At 42.2% G+C, this 20,986-nt stretch overlaps 1 protein-coding gene across 5 annotated transcripts in view; it reads left to right on the top strand.

The window, feature by feature from the left end:
- Positions 1-20,986, top strand: part of grm8a (glutamate receptor, metabotropic 8a) — a 350,909-nt gene that overhangs the window by 63,367 nt on the left and 266,556 nt on the right. For all 5 annotated transcript variants that reach the window (XM_047336165.1, XM_047336164.1, XM_047336166.1 and 2 more), the window contains one exon: positions 10,113-10,329. In XM_047336165.1, coding sequence (XP_047192121.1) covers positions 10,113-10,329 — 217 coding nt within the window. The remainder of the gene's footprint in view (positions 1-10,112; positions 10,330-20,986) is intronic.

The raw sequence follows: 20,986 nt of genomic DNA on the forward strand, positions 1-20,986 counted from the left end.
CAACTAAGTTCTTTTTCATTTAAACGATGAAGAATGCTTCCCCTGCAGGTCTGCTGCCATATTGTATGATGTATGAGGCTCATTTACAGGTGTAACAATGGGAGTATGTACCTAATGGGCTTGATGCTGAGGAATACCTGTGTGAAAGTAAGACCTGGTCTGTGTCATAATTCAGCAACACTGGCAGTTGTGTACACTGTGTTTCTTTAAATGTGCGAGTCTACCCTTTGGCTATACTTAGGAATTTCAAAAGACTGAAATGTTTGCAAGTTTGACTTTGCTGCTACAGTCGCACAGTGGGGTGCACGAACGCACACGAGGAACAGTGAATATGAATGCTGGCAGGTGCCAAGCGCTCATGTTGACACACACACACACACACACACACCTGCCTGTACACACACACACACACACATACACACACACACACACACACACACACACACACACAAGCACAAGCACAAAACTCACAATGGAGCACTGTTGGAAAGCACTTTTGTGTAACTGCAGGGAGAGACAAAACAGAGGCGAAGCTGCAGGTGGCTGGCTTGTATCAAGTAGTCTGGTGCTTCCTCCTGTGTGGGTGTACGCGAGCGTTTCACTGCACACGAGATTTAGGCTGCTGAAGTGATGCAGCTGTAGGAGGAATATATTATTCAAATACCATAGACAAACAGAAGGACATATGCGAGAGGTGGGTGAAGTGAGACATTTTGAGAAAAATTCAAGCGAAAGAAGCGGCAGTGAGTGAAGTGAGGGAGACCTTACAGAAATTGTTTGCGCCGGATGTGTTTGTTGAAAAAAAAATGGTTTCTATTAGATTTCGACCGATTTATCGGCCAGCCGATAATATTGGCCGATGTTTGCGTTTTTTACGTGTATCGCAGATAGTTTTTTAGGGGAGGGCAGATCCGGTGGCCGAACCATTTACCCAGCGCCGTAGCGGTGCCTCTGCCCTAGGCTGCCGGGCTGCATGGCCGCCGGGTACCCAACTCTCCCTTCTCCTCCGGAGAGCGGGAGGGGGATTCAATGTCGGCTCCAAATATCGGCTCAAGAAAATCGGCAGTCCGTATCGGTCATCAGCTAAGGCTGACGGAAAAAAAAACGGTATCGGCATCGGCCCTAAAAAATCTGTATCGGTCGATCCCTAGTTTCTATGTGTTATTATATTTCTCAATCAATCTAGAGTTAAAGCCAGCCATGCAGTTGATTGTTTAGAAATGTGAGACATGTTCAGTGGTTCAGCGAATCTAAAATCATAACAGCTCTTTCAAAGAATATAATTTCCTTAATGCGGAGCAATGAAGGCAATGACTCCCCCAGATTGATGCCGTTGTCTGGAGTGATAATAGAAACCAGGCAATGAGCAAAATAAGGATGCTTTAATCTTAACCGTCATAAACAATATCTGAGCTAATCTAAGTGGAAGTTGGAGGTGTTGGTCTAAAACCCACTCCATATGCATTCAGGGCATTCGGACGCGGGTGAGGACAGATGGCCGTTTGTTTTGCGTGTGAAAGGTTGTGGTGCACCAAAAATCTGTGATACAGGGCTACGTGTTTGTTTGGGTGCGTGTGTGTCTAGGTGTGAGAGAAAAAGTGATAATATATATTAAAGGCTGTAGCCTAAAATCTCTAACCTCCAGTCCCCTGGCTATCCTCATTGCTGTCACCCCAGTGAAACTTACATTATTTGTGTTCTCATTCCCAGACTCGAAAAACCTATCATACACACATTCTCACCAATATAACCACTGTATGTTTAGGTGTGTGCACACTGTATTTATTTGTGTGAGCATTCGTGTCACCTGACATACCCGGTCCTCCCACCAACCCCATGACCTTCTCCCGGGCAGAAGATTCATCGCCACATTTTCAATCTTTTCCACCTAAGTGCAGCCCTTAATAAGGTTCCTCTTGAAATTTAAATTCACTGAGGCGGTGGGCTGGTCGGACGGCTCCTGCCTCTCCACTGGATCATTCTGTGTCACCGCGGTTAATTCATTGTCAGCTTGAGCATGTAATACCTGCAGGGGGATGAGGGGTTCAATTTTAGGTTCGACCCTCTGTATTTTCCATGTTCCTGTTCACTCTTGGCAATACTGCGAACAGAATGTCTGACTCAATAATGTAATTGTATGTCTCACATGGGAACCAGCTACCGGAGCGAGCTTGAAGCCATCTGTTGCAGTTCTACAGCTCAATGGTAGTACTACATAAATTTTTTTTTTCAAAAATAGGTATTTTCTTACCCAGTGGCCAGACCATGAGTGTGTTTGTTGGCAAAAATCTAGGTTTAGTTCAGCAGGTTAAAAAAAGGTGAAGCAGTCAAGAAGTTCATCTATAATCAGTCAATACCATCAGTCCCGTCACTTTTTCATCTTCTGTCGACTTGATCACCATAAGCCACTCCCCTCCCCCACATACACAGATTTCAGTGCAGCTTGACCACATTAAACTAAGTATTAGTTTTAGTAAAGGATATTTACAGCTTATGTTTAAGATAATGAGAAGAATGTGGAAACTAACACTTTAATTCCAAGAATTTTCTGTACCGAATCCCAATTATTAATTGAGTATGTAAAACAAGGGGTCTATTTCAATTCATTTATGGGTCTATGACATCCACCACTCCAAGGTTTAACATGTGAAAAAGGCGATAAATTATTCCAACATGGAATGGAAACATCTGTTAACGCCTGTGATATTCCTCTGTGCTTTATGGCCTTGAAAAGCCCCCCTTTTGCAGCGAGGATAAGTAATTTTATGCTGTACACCATTTGTCCAGAGCCTTGAAAATAACCGAAAACATGTTTATATATTGATACATATTGAGCCATTCTTTTTAAACTACGAAGGCTATTAACCTCGGTGATGCTCAGACTTTGTTCCTGTTGCACCATCATGATGTCTGTGGAGATTCTCGTTCAGGTCATAGTTAACCAAAAGCGCATTGAGTCAGGAGCAGCTGGACTCGGTTGTGGATTAAACTAAATTGTGGTGAAACCCAGGTGTTTGACCTCAGTGGGTAGTGCGTGCCACACCGTTTCGACGACAGTTGTCGAAACTGTTGCAATGATGAGGAATCATCTGAGGTCACGTGTCCACGCTGTTGTTCTTGGGGTCACATGAGTTTAAGTGTGAAGTCTGCTGGGAAGGGATGTAAGGACATAATTGTAGGTGGAAGAGAGACCTCCCCTGCTGAGGGATGGATTCTCTTTTCTACATGGATGGCTTACCTTGCTCCTCTTTCAAATCGTCTGTCTTCCCTGTCAAAAATGTGCACATCTATATCGTCAAAGGACTGTTGGATGGATTGTTGTCATGAGGATTTCAGTTTGGTCTTGAAATGTCTCCACAACTGTCGGATGGATTATTGTTTACATTTGGTAGAGACATTCATGTTGCCCAGAGGATGAACCCTAATAGCTTCAGGGACGTTAACTGGTTGCTTGCAAAATACTTCCATCAATTTATGATCAAACAACTGCACAAATAAGACATGCCCCTCAGTAAATGTTAGCTGCTAGCAGGCTAAACTAAAATGGTGGACATGGTTTACATTAATTATAACAACAACTATGTTCGTTATTTGTATAGCACCTCTTTAAAACAGTTATTATGACTTTATCGAAGCAACTCGGATAAAGTCAGCAAAAAGGCTATCTGGTAGAAATTAGTTTTAAGAAGGGACTTGGAAGATGAGACTGACTCTGACAGCCTGATTTCCTCAGGCAGGTTGGGTTAAGAGCTTCAGAACATAGTATTTTAAGGTTTAGCCTGTATAATAAGCATTATGCATGCTTAACCTCAGCATGTTCACATTGTCATCATGAGCATTACGCAAGTACGTTAATTTCCATCTCAAAGCAGTGTTTTGCCGAAACACAGCACCACATGAGCTCCAAGCGTGTCAGGCGACTCTTATTCTCGTCTTGGAACACACACACCATCTTTCAACCACATGTAAAAGAGAGCTGATCAAATGTTGTTGACGTTTGCCTCTCGAGTGTAAACATGTCAGATCGACAATGGTGCTGCTCTCGGCTCATTATTGATGCTAAATGCCACACGATGCACGTTCAGCTGGCAGCGGGCTGGAGCAAAGCCAATAACTTTGTTGGGGGGAAAAAGAAAACCAAGCAGGCAGCAGGGAGGTGGTCTGGGTGAGTGAGCTCCGTGGCTTCAGTGGTGAGACACCAGCAGACTAACACCGTCTCTGCTTCAGACTGCACAGAGGCAGTTGGAGAGCTCCAGGGAATCAATAGCTCCCTGGACTGTCAGCCTGGCAGTCAGCTCAGCTCAACGCCTTGCTTTGGACCTCCCAAATAAACCCTCAGTCTCTGGAAAGCTCAGAAAATCAATGATCGGGCTCTCCTCGTCTGTTGGTGCTTCAAGGTTTTTGTGACTTTGACACATCTGCAGGTAGATGCATCTGCAGGTAGATGCATCTGTTCCTTCAAGACACTGCGGAGATTGCATACAGCGATCCGATGTTTGTGATTTATTGAAGTAGAGAATGAGAAATGTGGACATGAAGGTGTTAAGTGAAACCACAGTATGCATTTTGAAAATTGTCCTATTCAGCTCTCTCTTTTTCTTTGCACTCGCATATATATCAGTCTCATCTTCGTCATGTCTGTCCTATTCATCATCATTCTGCGTCATCATACCTTTCTCACTCCCTTTTGTTTTTCATCTTCTACCGGCACACTCTTTCTTCCCTTCTCTTAACCTTTCAGCTTTTTTTAATCACTACTCTCCTGCTTTCTACCAGATCTTTCTTGTTGTGCCCTTCCCCCACCTTTTTTTTTTGAGGAATCCTAATTGCTTTGCCTACAGCTGCCTGTTTGTTGTTTTCCATCAATTATATCCGTTTCCTTCATTCATCTTCTTTATCTTTCCATGCGTCCGCTCATAGTTTTCCTCTCAGATCTTCTTTTATTTCTTCAATTTTCATTCTCCCCCTTTCAGTCTCTTATGCGTCTGCTGAACATTCCCTGTTGTCTTTTTTTACACCATCCCCCCTTCCCCAACTCTTCTTCTGCCTTTTCTGTTGTTTCTCTTCCCTCTCTCCTTTTCTTACTTGCCCTTACTGCCTTTCTTTCATGTTGTCTACCCGTTTTTGATTTAAAAAACAAAACAAATTGCGGACTGCTATTTGTTTCTGAACTCCCTGTGATGTAGGGAAGATGCATGGGGTAAAATGCAAGACATTAAAGATAATAATACTGTATTTAGCAGCAACTAGATTAGCCCAATCCAGAGAGAGCAACAGTGATCTGAGATGGAATAATGTAAAAAGGAACTTTTTTTCACCCTAAATTATTTTTTTTTGTTTTTTAATTGATTTGGGGAATCTGTGAAATTATTATGGCAAGTTCCTGTGGCATATGGATTGATAAACTGCAAAAACAAATGCAAGTAAATCTGGAACAAGAAATCTGCGACACAGACACGGAGGCAAAGATCCAAACAATGAGAAGAAAGAGACAGATGGCCCCACATCGAGATGAGGTGGTTAGACGGAGCGAGCAACACCCAACTCTCAGTCCCGACAGTCTCCATCCTAGTAAATCAACTCTGCGAGGTCCCACTGTGCCAGTCCCCTCCTCATTTGACACTTTTGCTAGAGGGTTGATTCAAATGTTGTTTAGGTAAACAACTCTCAAGGCTGACTCCCAACCACGGCCAGATCAATTTACCGTATGAGCTCCTTCCTTCCCTCGGTGTCCGTGCTCTGGTAGCTCAGTGAAAATGATCTCTGTGTATGTAGCTACAAAGCGACCACACATTCCAATGTTTCGATTTAATTAATTCACTCACCATCATGGATCATGGCCAGCCATTTAATCACAATGACCCTGTTGCTGTAACAGACGTTGCCTGTGCGCTAGTCCTATAGAATATCCTAATCTTCCTCCTGACACTGTTTTGTGTGTGATATTGTGTATGTGTGTATGAAAAGTGTACTGTATCTAATGCAGTGGGGTTAATTAGCTTCTGATCACTGCCATCTATCAACCCAAGGCTCGGATTCTGGCCCCAACAGCTCCATTACTCCGAAACACGTGTGTGTGTGTGCATATACACATGTTGCTCGCACTCACTCTTATATCAGATGCATAGCTTAGTCTTTCAGACAACCATAGGCTCGAGATCAGCTGTGAGGAATACTAAGGTATATATTTTTTAGATCAACACATAACAATTCTATTTGTTATAGATTTGATTAGTCTCTGTTTTGTCTATTCACAACAGCCCAAAGAGCCAGTCAGTACAACGCTCAAAGATCCCTGTACTATACTTGTATATGTGTGAAAGGAAATCAGAAATATTCACACTGAAGAAGCTGTAACCAGATAATTATCTGTATTATTATTCACCTAGTAATTTCAACTCTAATGTTTTTAAGTGAATGATTAGACAAATGCATATATCTGTTATTTCTCTTGGACCTTTCTAAAAGGTTGTGTTCAGCTGTCCACACTGTTCTCTAGCACAAGGTTCTGACGTTCCTCACCATGGAGCCGTTTCAACAAATCCAATTCCAAGATCATTTGTTTGATGAAGTATCCATCTCTTCACATGTTCTCCTCTGTAGTGCATCTCAATGGAGTGAATCTCCTCAGTGTTTGGTCCCCAGCTGGAAAGTCACATGCGTAAAAGCCCACGGGCCGAAATCATTAGATCTGGGTCCAAATCATGCTGTTGGTTATCTGCACAGCTCCCTAGTGGCATTCAGCGTGGTCTATAGTGTACGATATCACCGGAGTCATGAAGGACGCCAGTGATATAGTTGTCTATAGTTGGCAGGCAGCAGAGGCCTCACTCCCCCAGAGTTCACTTAGGACATAAGGGTGAGAAACATGAATGGCTATTAAGACTGTTGTTAAGTTTCAGTCATAAATAAGTCCCAGAAAAATTAGCTATCATCAGCCTACTGGTGTGCATTGATTGTTGTCATGAGAGGAAAAAAACATTAGTTTGTGCTCTTCCAATAGTATTTGCTTAGAGGGGGAATACAGTTCAATTAAGAATTAATCTCTGTTCTTTGTTTTAATAGCCAAAGAAAATCTATTCTGTTTCCATTGTGATCGATTCCTCACTCATGCAAAAGCAAGATTAAATATCATCGCTAGATTGGTCAATATGCCATTCAATGGCAGCCGTACAGCATGCAGTAGGTTGATGTCTGTTCTGGAGGCGAGTTGAGGCTTCTAATGAGGTTTAGTGGAGACATTTAGGGAATAAGTGCTGGTTCAGAGGCCGTCTGACTCAGATAAGAACAGGGACTGCAAGTGGGTGAAGTCTGCAGTGGCGTGAGGCAGATTAATCAGCTCTAATGGTGCTCATTGTGCAGAAAATTTGCTTTGCATTTGGTCCGAATGCACCTTAAGATTATATCCATCTTGATGAGTACACAGTTTAGTTTGTTGGAAGGGCTTGTATGTAAATGTACGTCCAACATTTATTATACATTTTCAAAATGCTTCTCGACCAAAGTCTTTTCACAATCTACCAAATAGTTGTTTAGACATTTCACTCCAAACCATGAATGTCAGCCTGTTTGTGTTGCAACAGGAAATGGCAGAGAACTGAAATGATACATAACCCCGTTGATCGTTTTTTGAGTCAGAAAATGATTCAATTTCTAATTGAAACTGCACATTGAACATCACACCCATACACTCTCTGTTTTGTATCTCAGACACACACACACCCTCTCGCTCTCTCACTCACACACACACACACACACACACACACACACACACAGACACACACACACACACACACACACACACATTAGAGCAAATGGAATTAAGGGGATTGGAGGCATAATCTTCTTCCCCAGCGGTGTGGGGGAACCGAGATGTTAATTTCCCGCTTCTAACTAGAACTCCAGCTCTACTTACTGTGAAAAGGGCTGGATTCACCCGCAACTCAAAGCACATGAATGATTTACGCTGAAATGTCAAATGCCATTAGAGATGCTGACGTTACTGTGCCTTCACATGTGCGTCTGGGGAATCTGCGGCTGAAATGTCTTTTAAAAATATTTATTTTCAGAAAGTGTGGTTGTGGACGACACTATTGGGTCCGTGTCTGTATAGCAGACAATACTGGATGTCACTGAATGTGTGTGTAGCTCTTTCTCCCTCTCTGCTTTTCGTCCTCTTACTAAATAATAATGATTCTGGAAATATGAGAGGAGGATGACTGTGCAGTGTGCACAAGTGTGCTTTTGTGTCCACATAATATGTCTCTGTTTTCCAGTTTCCCAGCTGTAGTGTGAAATAACAATATATCAAAGTGCCAGGTTTGCCCAGGTTTCAGGGTTACTTTCCCATTGCTGCTGTAAACAGACAAATATCTCATATTGCTGCAGCCGCTTGTATTCATTCCTCTTTGAAATGGATATTCACCTTTTGAAATGCACATAGAGCAATAGCACAAGTGAAACCGTATGCATGCACACACAAGGAAAACTACACATTCATAGACATATATACAATTCAGAGCCACAAACACAAGTTTTTTTACCAATTGTTTGATTCTTTTTTCTGCATCATTCTCCATCCTCTATGAATTATACATACACATCCTGGAAAGCACAAACGAAGCTATGCAGAGACGTGAAATTTGCACCATTTCATTTGCGTCACCCGTCTTTGCAATGACTTTGTATGATATATCATTGCGCCAAAAAAATGGTGCATTGCTCTTTGAATACTCTTTGCAGGAGGGGGTGAAGAATACATTTGGCTTACTTTTTATTTTACTTCATGGGGTATTGGTATTTTTGTGTTAGTGCATAAGCAGCATATGATAATGATGAGAGGAGTAAATATGCAGAATTCGATTCCTGTTTTGGATATCGATTACCTTGGCAAAGGTCAAAACTTCGCCGCGTTCAGTTCAGCCTGATTTAATACATATTTTTAAAACGAGCTTGTGAAGCCAAAATTGCTCCAGTGCTATTTTACTACCCACTTATCGCAGTACCTCAATACCACCGAAGAAGAACCATTTAAGAAATCCTGCAAAAAACTCGGGATACGTTCCCTGACCTTTTAAAATGGCAGAGACGAGTGTGGATGCCTTGTGGTGGGAACTTTAGGTGATGCTCCGACATAATAAAGACAGTGAGTGATGAGATTTAGATTCATTCCAGTCGCACATAACATACAAATGCACACACTGTCCGTCTTAAATCCCATCATGCAGCAACGACGGGTTCTGCTGTGCTCAGCAATTGCAGCCGTTTGTATTTATGTGTGTGTGTTTAAGTGTGTGTTTGTGTGAAAGGGACAGACAGCGGACACACCTTGGCACTCTAGTCTTGCATCCAGTGAATGCCAATGAGGTGTGTGTGTGTGTGTGTTTCAAGTACAGGGTCTTCCCTTGCTGTCCCCCTCTGTCAGGGGGAAAATCAATTTGCCTGTCAGCCATATAACACCTTCGGCCTGTTACGCCGCCTATCACCAGCCGTACCTGTGTTTGTTTGTGACTTCTGTCATTCTGTCAAACTCCTGGTCTCTCCATCCCTCCGTCTGCGTGATGTGCTTTTTGTCAGTCCGTCCTCCTGTCTTGTCCCTGCTGTCTCTCTTGTGTCTTGTCCTCCTTCGTCAGATTTTCCTCTTTCTACCCTCGGATCTGTCCGCCGTGACATCAGCGTCGATGTATGGTTTCCACTCTGCATCACATTCACCTCCCCTGTTACCTCTCTGTCACCCCACAGCTAGTTTTCCAATTATTCACCGCTTTTGTTTCTCTCCTCCGGCTCACCTTCAAATCGTTCGCTTGAATTTCAACTTCCCCGCTCATCTCAGAGAAATATTAATCACATTGATCCCACGTGGAGGGAGGCGCTTTTATAATCCGTTCCTACATATATGCAGATCCCAGTAAAAATATGCGAAATCGTGTAATTAAATGAAAGAACTTTCGCAGCATGACTTTTTACTTAGTTATTTTTCCTCTGGTAGCGTAAGATATTGATTGTGATGATTCATATTAATTGATCAATCATACTCATTATTTAATCAACAAGCCCCCCTCTGTCATCTTTATCTCAATGTCCTCTCTTTCCCCTCGCCTCCCCTTGTCCAGATCCCCCAGGTCAGCTACGCCTCCACGGCTCCAGAACTGAGTGACAACACTCGCTACGACTTCTTCTCCCGCGTGGTGCCGCCAGATTCCTACCAGGCACAGGCCATGATGGACATCGTCACGGCGATGGAGTGGAACTACGTGTCCACGCTCGCATCGGAGGGCAACTATGGAGAGAGCGGCGTGGAGGCCTTCGTACAGATCTCCAGGGAAACCGGTATGAACTTTTCCTTTTTGTCTTTCATCAGGAAACAATATGGGCCAGTTGCTCATTGCAGCAGTGAGAGTGACATGAAGTGTGAGGAACATTTTGGTCCTTTTCTTGAGATGAAATATAGGGAACGTGAGGAGCAGTCTTTCTTCCATTTTCTCATTTAAAAGTCCTCGAAGCAAAGTTAACAACTCTCTCTTCTTTGTGTTGTCAGCCACACTTTCATGAAACATTTGCAGACGCATCACTCCAGTGCAAGTCAGAATTTCAAATGTACCATAGTGAGAGTGGGGGTGAAGAAAAATCAGTGAGGAGGCAAGAATAGGATCGGATAAAATAACTATGATATGTTCACAGCACACTTTAGAGAATGATACATGATCAATGGCTTTAGCCTGTAATTTGAGAGCTGTAGCAAGAGCAGAGTGGAAACCCGCTGTTGGAATCTCATGGGAAACTTTAGGGAATATTCACTCGTCGAGTAAATTGCATGCTGCAGATTGCAGAGTGTGGGGAGTGAGCTGAGACTGCGAGTTATCAGCCGCCTTCTCCACTTTCTTTTTCTCTCTCTATAAAAGTGTCATTTCCAACAATGGTGCGGACACTAGTATAAAAAACAAATCCAAGTGAACATTTTTTCTTGGCATGTGTTTAAGAGGGTGTTGCACAGATGAGTAACAAATTATAGTAAAACTAAATGAATGTTGAGCCTCCACAACAGCTGCAATGCCCTGTGGGATAGTCTCTGAACTCAACTGGAAGGATGAGCACCATTTTCCCCAAACATCTTGCTCATTGTGGGAACTGTTGGGTTTTCTCTGTAATATTATGAGGTCTCAACCTCACTATGTAAAGTGCCTTGAGACGATGTATGATGTAATTTGAACAGACTGTGGGTAGCGTACTGGTGTCCAATACAAATACAAAACAAAGAGTAAACTACCATCAGGAAGTGGAGTCGTAGGAGCGAAAGTAGTAAATTACATTTGAGTAAACAACAGTGACCGAAACACAGAAACGGAGAGAGCCACTGAGAGAAGGATCCCTCGTCTGATTTGATGTGAGACTTAAAAGCACCATCCCCGTTGTCCTGGGAGCGGCAAATGTGGGTGCATGCAGCCTCAAATCTGCTCATGAAATGCTCCAACTGATGTTGACAGATAAAAATGCTGTCTGTTTCCCCTGTTTGTGTCTCAAATGTTTTTTTGAAAAGGCATCACATTGGATGTCTGACAAATATTTACAGACTAACGGCGCTAAAGACATGTAAAGAATCCATTCAAGAGACTTATCAGTCGAGATTTATTTTTAGCGCTCTCTGTTCATCCGTAACTCTCCGTCTTTACCTCTGTTGCTTTTCCCCCCTGCATTGTTTGTGTGCTGATGCAGAGATGAGGGCTCTGTGTAGGTCTGTAACTGCTGTCTATCAATTCATCTCTGTATCTGTGCGTGTTTGGAGCCAGCTCACCCAGGGCAGTAATGCTGTGGCAGTCAGCACATAGATGGTAACTCTGGTTTCAGATCAGCGCTGTATACATGCCACTGCAGAGGGTCAGTCCACAGCAATGTGTGTATTATTGTGTATGGGGATTCAGCAGATAGGCTACCCTGTTACCCTCTGTGTGTGTGTGTGTGTGTGTGTGTGTGTGTGTGTGTGTGTGTGTGTGTGTGTGTGTGTGTGTGTGTGTGTGTGTGTGTGTGTGTGTGTGTGTGTGTGTGTGTGTGTGTGTGTGTGTGTGTGTGTGTGTGTGTGTGTGTGTGTGTGTGTGTGTGTGTGTGTGTGTGTGTGAGTGAGTGAGACATGGCTACATGCTGTGACAACAGTCAGTTGTTTACTCTGTAGCTCTGCAGAACCAAGACGATGAAAGGATGGGAGAGCAAGAATAAAGGTTGGTCAAAAAGAGGGAGTGAGGAGGGGTGAGGAGGACCGTGTGTGTGTGTGTGCGTGTTTTAGTTGCGGAAGAAAGAGCTGGGGAGACACAGAAGAATGGGACAAGGAAGCAGGTACAGAGACAGAATAATGATAGGGCCCCTGATATAGATGCACAACACTACCTACCCCTGCAAAACACACACACACATACATATGCACTCTCTCTCACGCACACATACACACGAACTCAGAGCCACAAGGAATTCTTCTATGATTGCAGTGTAATGATCGCAGCTTACAAGGCGCTGTGCATACTGATAACTAAACATCCATATTAATTGGTGTGTAATCGTTTGCTGATGATTCTTGACAGTGTGTGTTTGAGAGTGTTTGCGTGTGTGTGTGTGCGCATATTAATCACCAAAAAGTTCCACGATAGGTGCTCAAGCATTGTTAGCATGAGTCAGGGGATACAGAGTGTGTGTGTGTGTGTGTGTGTGTGTGTGTGTGTGTGTGTGTGTGTGTGTGTGTGTGTGTGTGTGTGTGTGTGTGTGTGTGTGTGTGTGTGTGTGTGTGTGTGTGTGTGTGTGTGTGTGTGTGTGTGTGTGTGTGTGTGTGTGTGTGTGTGTGCTTGCGTGTGTGTGTGTGTGCAAGTGCTCGGGCACAATAGCTAGTTACAGAACCTGTTTGATTCTGCCCAATCATGCCTCTTTGTGCTCTTCATGTGCATTTTCTTATTTAATACACTGAGAAAGTTAAATATTTACTCCTGCAGTTTGGTCTCTGAAACTGCAGGAGTTTCCTTTGCTGCTTCTCAGATTCTGTGCTACTCCACTCCCAGGAGGAATTATGTAGGAACTTCTGCACAACAAATTTGTCAGCCAAGTCTACGAGGTAATCAGCTAAAAATTTTTCGTTACAAAAAGAACTGCTTCAGGGAAATTTTAAATAACTTGAGGTAACAGCATTACATGGATGAAAACTCCAAATGCTGGTGTTGAAGACCCTAACAACACATTACCTCTACTCACTTTACAACATTTGGAATCGGTACAGACCCGTCTGCTGTGGATGAAAGTAGCCAAATGTCAGTGTCAGTCTCAAAGAATTTACATTAATGTAGCACTCAGGCCACAGTTTGGAATACTTAGATTATTTTTTTTTTTACATCTGTTTATTGCTAAAAATTGGACGTTGCTATTGGTGATTGGGTGGCTCAGCCATTGCCATAAGCTGTTTTGTCTTGTTAACACATGCAGACACAGATAATTGTTGTTTCAATGGGATTTTCAGGATAATATTTCAACAAATAACAGGATAGCCTGAAAATATTTTCTTGCAAAAGTAGTACGAATGCAGCTGCAACGTGAAATCGTTCACATACACACGTGTATTAAGTGAGATGCCACAAACACACCTTGCTTACTTTTAACTATTACCGTCTGTATAAAATCTCTCTATAGTTGAAGTGATACCATTTTCAGTTTTCAGAGGCTTTGCCTCAAAAACCTCATTTTCGTGCATATGATGAACAGAATAATGTTACTTTTTTCGTGTGCAGTTTGCTCAACCAAGCTGACAGCTGACATTCACCGTGACCCTCCCAGCGCGTGTCGTCACCCTCAGCAATGGTTTTGCACTCATGCAGAACTACAGACACGGCTCAGTGAGCATGGGCCAAACGTGTTTACTCATCATTAGAAACCGTTCACAGACTCGCCATTTGTTTTTGTACACAATAAGTCAAACATATAACCCAGTGATCAAAGGTTAATCAACTAACAATATGAAGGTCAACTCGGGGCGTTATTTGTCTGGGACTGGTTTCAAAGGTTGTACGGGAGGGAAGTGGTCCGTTTGTGGTTGTAAAATGTCCATCATGTCATATTTTACTTTTTTTCTGACGCTCCATTGATTCCACGAAGACAATGTTTTTACAACTCTCATTTTTCTCACGGAGAAGCCACAGACCAAAATCAGCAGTAGACCAGAATCTAGACCTTGAAGAGTTTCCTCTTATTGAGTTAATGGAAATTTAACCAAACAGGTGCTCGAAGGGCGGCCTCCACATCCTCCCCTGGCTGTACTATAACACAAGAGGTGCCACTGTACTTACTGATGGCAGAAGACATCTTTTAAGTCAAGTCACAGCCCTTTCTCCTTCCAGCACCCTTAAAAGTACCACATCTCCATTCAGGCAGAGAAGTGTGTGTGTGTGTGTGTGTGTGTGTGTGTGTGTGTGTGTGTGTGTGTGTGTGTGTGTGTGTGTGTGTGTGTGTGTGTGTGTGTGTGTGTGTGTGTGTGTGTGTGTGTGTGTGTGTGTGTGTGTGTGTGTGTGTGTGTGTGTGTGTGTGTGTGTGTGTGTGTGTGTGTGTGTGTGTACTAGGGAATTTGTGTCAATGAGACAGTCTGTGGGTGAACCCTTGTGTGAGTACGTGTGAATTTAGCTGCTCAGAGCAGTCGCCTCCCCCTGACACCGGCCGCTCCACACAGCTACTGGAAGGCAGTAATGAAGGAGGGAAGAAAATGAGCAGGAGAAATAGGGGTCGTGATAGAAAATAATTAAACAGTTATCCGCAGATTCATTTAATTAGTTCCCTGGCTCTAAACTAATCTGCCGCCTTTTTGCTGAGCTTTGCCTCTATAGTTCTCTTTCAGTCCGCTCTGGCCCTCCACAATGGAGGTGGCTCATGTCGTTATTCTAGTCTTGTTACTGACTCATGTTGTTTCATTCAAGGGAGCGGAATCGCACTTTGATTGAAATATATTGTGATGCATATTACATTTCTTATGTCTGTTTTTGAGCATGTATGCAGTATTTTTAAACCCCACTTATGTGGGAAAATCAATCAGCTTGCATTATTGAAATAATATTTTTATTCATGAGAATGCGGCATTGAACTGGTGACTTTTCTGCACAGTTGGAGCACAATTCTTTCAACATAATGAGGTGAGGAAATTAATTTGATTATTCTGCATTACAACATGCACTGTGACTCAAGCCATATATAATAAAGTCTCATTTCGGCTCAGACACAAAGACATTGATGTTTTGCACATTGTTACAAATTCTCACCACACATTGAGTAAAGTGATTATATTGAACTCAAGGTTGTGTAGCACCCACACCCACATGCACACGAACACAAACAGACGAATTCTCCAGAAGAAGCACACCAACACCCTGACTCACTCAACTGACGATGTATGTCCCTCGGGTCGATTTAGCTCTCTGTCTCTGGTCCTTGATTACACACACAGGCAGTGCAAACATCAACCCATCCATTTGTCACTAATTACACTAGCCTCTGCTTTCATCTCAAGGTGATGCCGACTTTGTTGTCTCCCAGCAATATACGCCCCAAACTCTCCGTTGCCTTTAGACTTCTTTGTGCTGTTCATTTGTGGGTCTGCTCGTCCTGGTGAATTCGAGTTGTGGTATATATAAACCTTATAGAAGTAGTAATATATGCATTTATTGTTGCTTGGATTTACACATGTATAATACAGTCTTTACTTTCACTGTCTTTTTGAAAGTGAATTTTACTGTTAAATATATCGAAGAGCTCATTAAAATAAAGTCTCCAGGTTCTATTATAATCCATTTGATGTTAGCCTTACGTTGCCAATCTCTCACCTGGGTGGAATTGACAAGATATCTATTAGGAGTTAACAGCTCTCTGTGGATGGCGAAGTTTTGCCAGAGGACATTTAGAGATGGTAATTATTACCTGAGCAGCCCTTTTTCTTTTCTTTTCTTGAAGCGGTTTTCCCTGAGCTGTGCCAATATGAAGACAGAAATTACCAACTCATACCCAGAACACTCTGGGTTTGCAGAGCAATGCCTTTTCAGACGGCCTCAGTATTTCCAGCTGCGTGGCCGGAAAATCAACGAATAATTAGATTTGCCTTTTACAAGACGGTTTTGCTGATGTGCAGAAACGTTACATAGAAGATTTAAAGGACCTGTAGCGAGAAAGATAGGTTTGCCTTTTGTCAGCAGAGTCATATCAGCAGGGTTAAGTTTCAGAATACTCCAGCTGATAAGAGACATACTATAGACTTTTTTTAATAGTGTTTATCATGTTAAAATGTACTTTTTTATAAACATATACTGTCTACTTGAGCTCCACTGACAGAGCGGAGAACTCCTCATATTCCCTCATATATATACCTTTTTACTAATCGGTCAAGCTGGATGGTGGATGACAATGATAAAGCCAAATAATAATGAATCAATGAACAAAAAACAGTGAAGCCAACAAAATAAATTGCCATTCATGTTAGTATTTCAATAATCCAGATAGCAAAACAGAAGTAAAACAATCTTCAGATTTAAAAGTCAATAGTCCTCCTTTTCCACAGCAGTTTTTTTTTTCTTTTTCAAAAGTGCTTACTCCTTGTAAATCTCAGCCGTTGCTTTAAATGAGCCTGACAGTAGCTACAGTAGCTGCAGACCAGTGGCTAGCTTCACTTAAAAAAAAGAAGCTAATACAGTCTGTAGTATGTGTTGCACTGTCCCTTATCATAGTTACCCACATTTCGCAGGACACGCACCTGCTCTGCCTCCAACTCCGACGCAGGCAGAGGACAGAAGCAGATTAACCTGTTAATCCAAATGTGGTACACTGTTTTGAGATTAACTCCCGAATCAGAAAATGAACCTGCATTCGCTGCTTGGTCGGTGTTAATTTCAGACCCTGCTTACGACGGAAGATCCTGGGAAGAGACGTACAGATGGAGCTAAAGAAATGGTGTGTTTGCGTGTGTGAGATCTAGTCTCTGTCTCTGTTTGGCCTCTTCGAGTCCACCGAAAGATTGGGGACAGGAAGAAAAAAAAACCTCAGCCATTTGCTGCTAAGCCCCAAAAGTAATTTCGGTAATATTACTGCACCAGTTGCTCCACAGGTGTGGTTTCTTTCTTAAATATCTCTGTGGCTTTGTGTGCATGTCCTGTGGTGAGTGTTTGTGCGTGTTACTGTGTGTCTGTATCCTACCTGTGTTTTCCCTGTGATTTTAATGGCTGCATGTTTGTCATTGTGTGCTCTGTGTGTTTGTGCAGGACGGTATGTGTCAACGTGTGTCTTGTGTGTAGTTTTTGGAGTGTGTTTTTTTGTGTGTCTCTGAGAGCAGAAATCTGCCTGCACAACTTAAAAGCACTTTCAAGCCTCTTCACCGTTCTGCTCCAGTAACTTTTTTCCCTCCTCATGGTTTTTTCTTATTTTATTTTATTTTTCCAATGTTTTATTCCTGTCTGTCGAAGAGCTCTGGGGTCACAGTTAAAAAATAAATTACAACCCTGCAAAATATAACTACTTGTATGGCTTTAAAAATGTGCCTTAGAGCTCCAACCAGAAATAACCCCCCCCCCCCCCCCCAAAAAAAAAAGGATGTTATGGAGAACCAGATAATGAAGTGGTTAAAAATGTTTGCATTCATGAACACAACACTATACTGCATACATTGGCATAAAAAAACTGAAGGAATAAAACCATCTGGTATTGTAAAAAGCTTTTTCACTGTAGAAAATGATATATACTATGATAATACTGATCACAGACAGAGAGAGGAATGTTGGGTTTTCAATGGAAACAAGTGTTTACACTTTTGAAAATACCTCCAGTACATAAACAGAGGCAGGCTTAAATCAGACACAGACAGACTCTCAATGAGCTCGTACCAGTCCTCATCATAATGAGGACTGATATCCGTTTAAGAAAACTTCACATCCTCGCATTTCTCAGTTCTGTTTCATTGCATCTGGTTAAAAAAGAAGAGGCACATTCACCATTATACAAACTGTCACTTGGATGATTTTTGGAAAAGTCTTAGCGAAGCTTAGTGGCTTAAAGCTCCGAGTGTCATTTGTAGGGAAATTAGATTTACAGTCAACGATCAAAGCCAAATTCGACTTTGATGTTGTCAGCATCTTCTGATCACATCCAAAACATGCCATTCTGTTGGGAAAATTAGACTGCTTATGTTTACTCAGCAAACAGAGCAGGTAGATGAACTTTTGCCATGATGTAAGCACTGCAAACAGGAAGAGGTGTGACAGTGTCATGTTGACAATAAGAATACTTTTTGACTGGGCGTGTCACGACTAATGCTGTTTCTTTTCCTACATTTCTAAATGTTAAATGAAACAAAACCCAGTTAGTAAACCGTCTGGGAAAATAGCGCCCCGTCAAGATCTAATCCTCGACCAAAATTTAAACAGCAGCATGTCACAACAGAAACTCTCTGCCAAAATAACTGACTGGATTTCAAAGCTATGAAAATCTGTAACTTGGCGAGCCCAAACTGATGAGCCACAAACATGACCGTGACCTCTTGTTAATCCTTTGGCACAGGTACTTTGCCTGAATCACATCTCAAAATGTTGGAAAAAATTTGAGACAGAAAGCACAATTATTATCAATCGAACATGGTCAATGGCATTTCCTGAACTTGGTTCCAATGGAACCACTAGACACTTGCTCTTTTCACATTGGTCCAATTATCTTCAGGTTATTGTACACACATCCTCCAGTGGCTCTCTCAGGCGGGACTGAAATAGTCCAGTTTCAGTTTGGATGCATCATGTCTCACCCGTGCAATTAACTACTCGTCACGGCTGTAAACTTTTGTTGTAGATTGATTTATTGGAATACATTTGTAGTTGGAGGTCTTTGTGTGACTTTGAGGTTTTCTTTTCTGCTTTCTAGCAGCGCATTAGTGAGATGTGGCTCTTGAGGTGGAGCAGACTAGGCTAACGCACAAGGCCACATAGACAAATGAGTCCTGCTTGTCCTCTGCCTGGCAGGATTGGCAATGGAGTACTGGCTCGTGAACTTATTTTGGATGTCTTTCATTACTCTCTTCCTCGCTGCTAATAAACAAATTCACTCATATCCACTCACACACACACACACACACACACACATATACACATACACACACACACACACACACACACAGGCTCATTGCAGAGAGCTGGCGGAGGCTGATTAGCTGGGAGTCAATGGGGGGAGAATTACAACTCTTCAAGCACTTAGATTGTATTGTTGCTTCAGCAACGATCCATGTCAGATCGCTCGAATGCCGGGATGCAGGGAAGAGCAATCGGCGCTCTCCATCTGTCTCTTTGTCTATTTATTTCTCTCAAACCAGTCTGAGTTTCTTCGATTCCGTCTTTTTTTCTTTTCTTCCTCTCAGTTATCTTGTCTCTTTCTTCACTCTCTTTCCCCCCTCATTGTCCTGCCATCTTCTGCCCTTTTCACCATTCCTTTTCCTGGGTATGTGCTGGCAGCTTGATGGGCTTCAAGTTGCCTTAATCACAGTGAAAATGTTCCAGACATGCCACTGTACTTTTCTCTCCTCCTTGTTTTTAACTGTTCACCCTCTCTCCTTCTACTTTCTTCTTTCTCTGTTCACCTTCTCAACTATCCCAGCCTGTGTGGTCTTTCTGTCTCAGTTCCCGGTCTTGTAGATCCAGACATGGATCTAGAAGACTTCTTCAACTCATCGAAGACCATGAAATAAAAAAGCTCTCAGCAAAATCACAGCAACTAGAGTTTAAACATTTTCTCGCAACTTTTGCAAGTTGACATCATATTTGAATTGTGCTATTGATGTTTTTTTTTATTGTCTCTAAAACAGTCTTTTATATTTCTAGAACATAAAATGGAAGAGGTTCATAATAAAACACGAGCAGAATGTTTGTTTCTGCTGTAGCCTTCCAACCTTTGTTTGCATTTTAGAAAACTTATTTGTGTGGATGACGAAGCCTGGAGCAAGATTTAAATTTGTATTGGCTGTAAGGCTTGAAAAAAGACAGAGCAATCTCAAAAGTTAAAGTGGAAAGAGACCCACAGAATACTGTCTGAACACAGAATGACGAGACCACAGAGAACCAGATGAGTCAAGTGCACTGACGTACATTTTCCCGACAATCTCCTCAAGGAAAATTGCACTCTCTTCATCTGATGCAATCCAGTTGTCTGAACCTCACTTCGCACATCGTACAGTCCCCGACTAACATAAGTGCTTAATTTCTTGACGTAAAAAGAGAAGTCGCCCTGTGCTCCCCTCACACTTCATCCTCCAGTATTAACATGTAAATGACTGTTGATGGCGACAGAGGTAGTGGACCTAATTAAACAACAGAGTTGGCAGTGGAACTACACAAATGACGGGTAATCGCTGAGGGCTGGAGGCATTTCCGAATAAATGTGGCTGCGCCTCCATAGTTTGACTGTGACAGAGTAATGTATTCCTTCTCCGCCATTGCCGAACCACGGATTTAAAAGTTTCACCACTTACCCAAGCCTTCTCCAATTTTTTTTATAAATCCAGAAAGAAACTGCTATTATTCAAAACAGAAATGGGAATTTATGCAGGCTTAGACATGGCCTTACATCTTCCCTCACTTTTTCATCCGTTCCCTCTGCTTGTATTTCCCTTCAAGTCTTTGTGTTTTTCATTATACTGTATGTCTATCTTTCCTGGTTCCATGTTTGTGTTTTGTTTGTCTTATGTAGAGCACTACCTGTCTGTGTCTGCATCTTTTTTTCTTCTCTTTACTGAAGGTAAAATATATGTCATGTATTTAAATCTACTTTTTTTCTTCTAATCCTGCCTCTTTTACCCATAACTAAAAATGATCTTCTGCCCTCTCTTTAAGGTTATGCAGATCACATGCTTGATGTGATTTTCAGATCACTCAAATGTGAATTTATTTGACAAAACTAAAATATGCAGTGGCATGGCGTCATCCTTTTTTTAGAGCTTGTTCTCACTTGTCCACTG

Source organism: Scophthalmus maximus, chromosome 12, assembly GCF_022379125.1.
Source record: "Scophthalmus maximus strain ysfricsl-2021 chromosome 12, ASM2237912v1, whole genome shotgun sequence".
NCBI classification, from domain to species: domain Eukaryota; kingdom Metazoa; phylum Chordata; class Actinopteri; order Pleuronectiformes; family Scophthalmidae; genus Scophthalmus; species Scophthalmus maximus.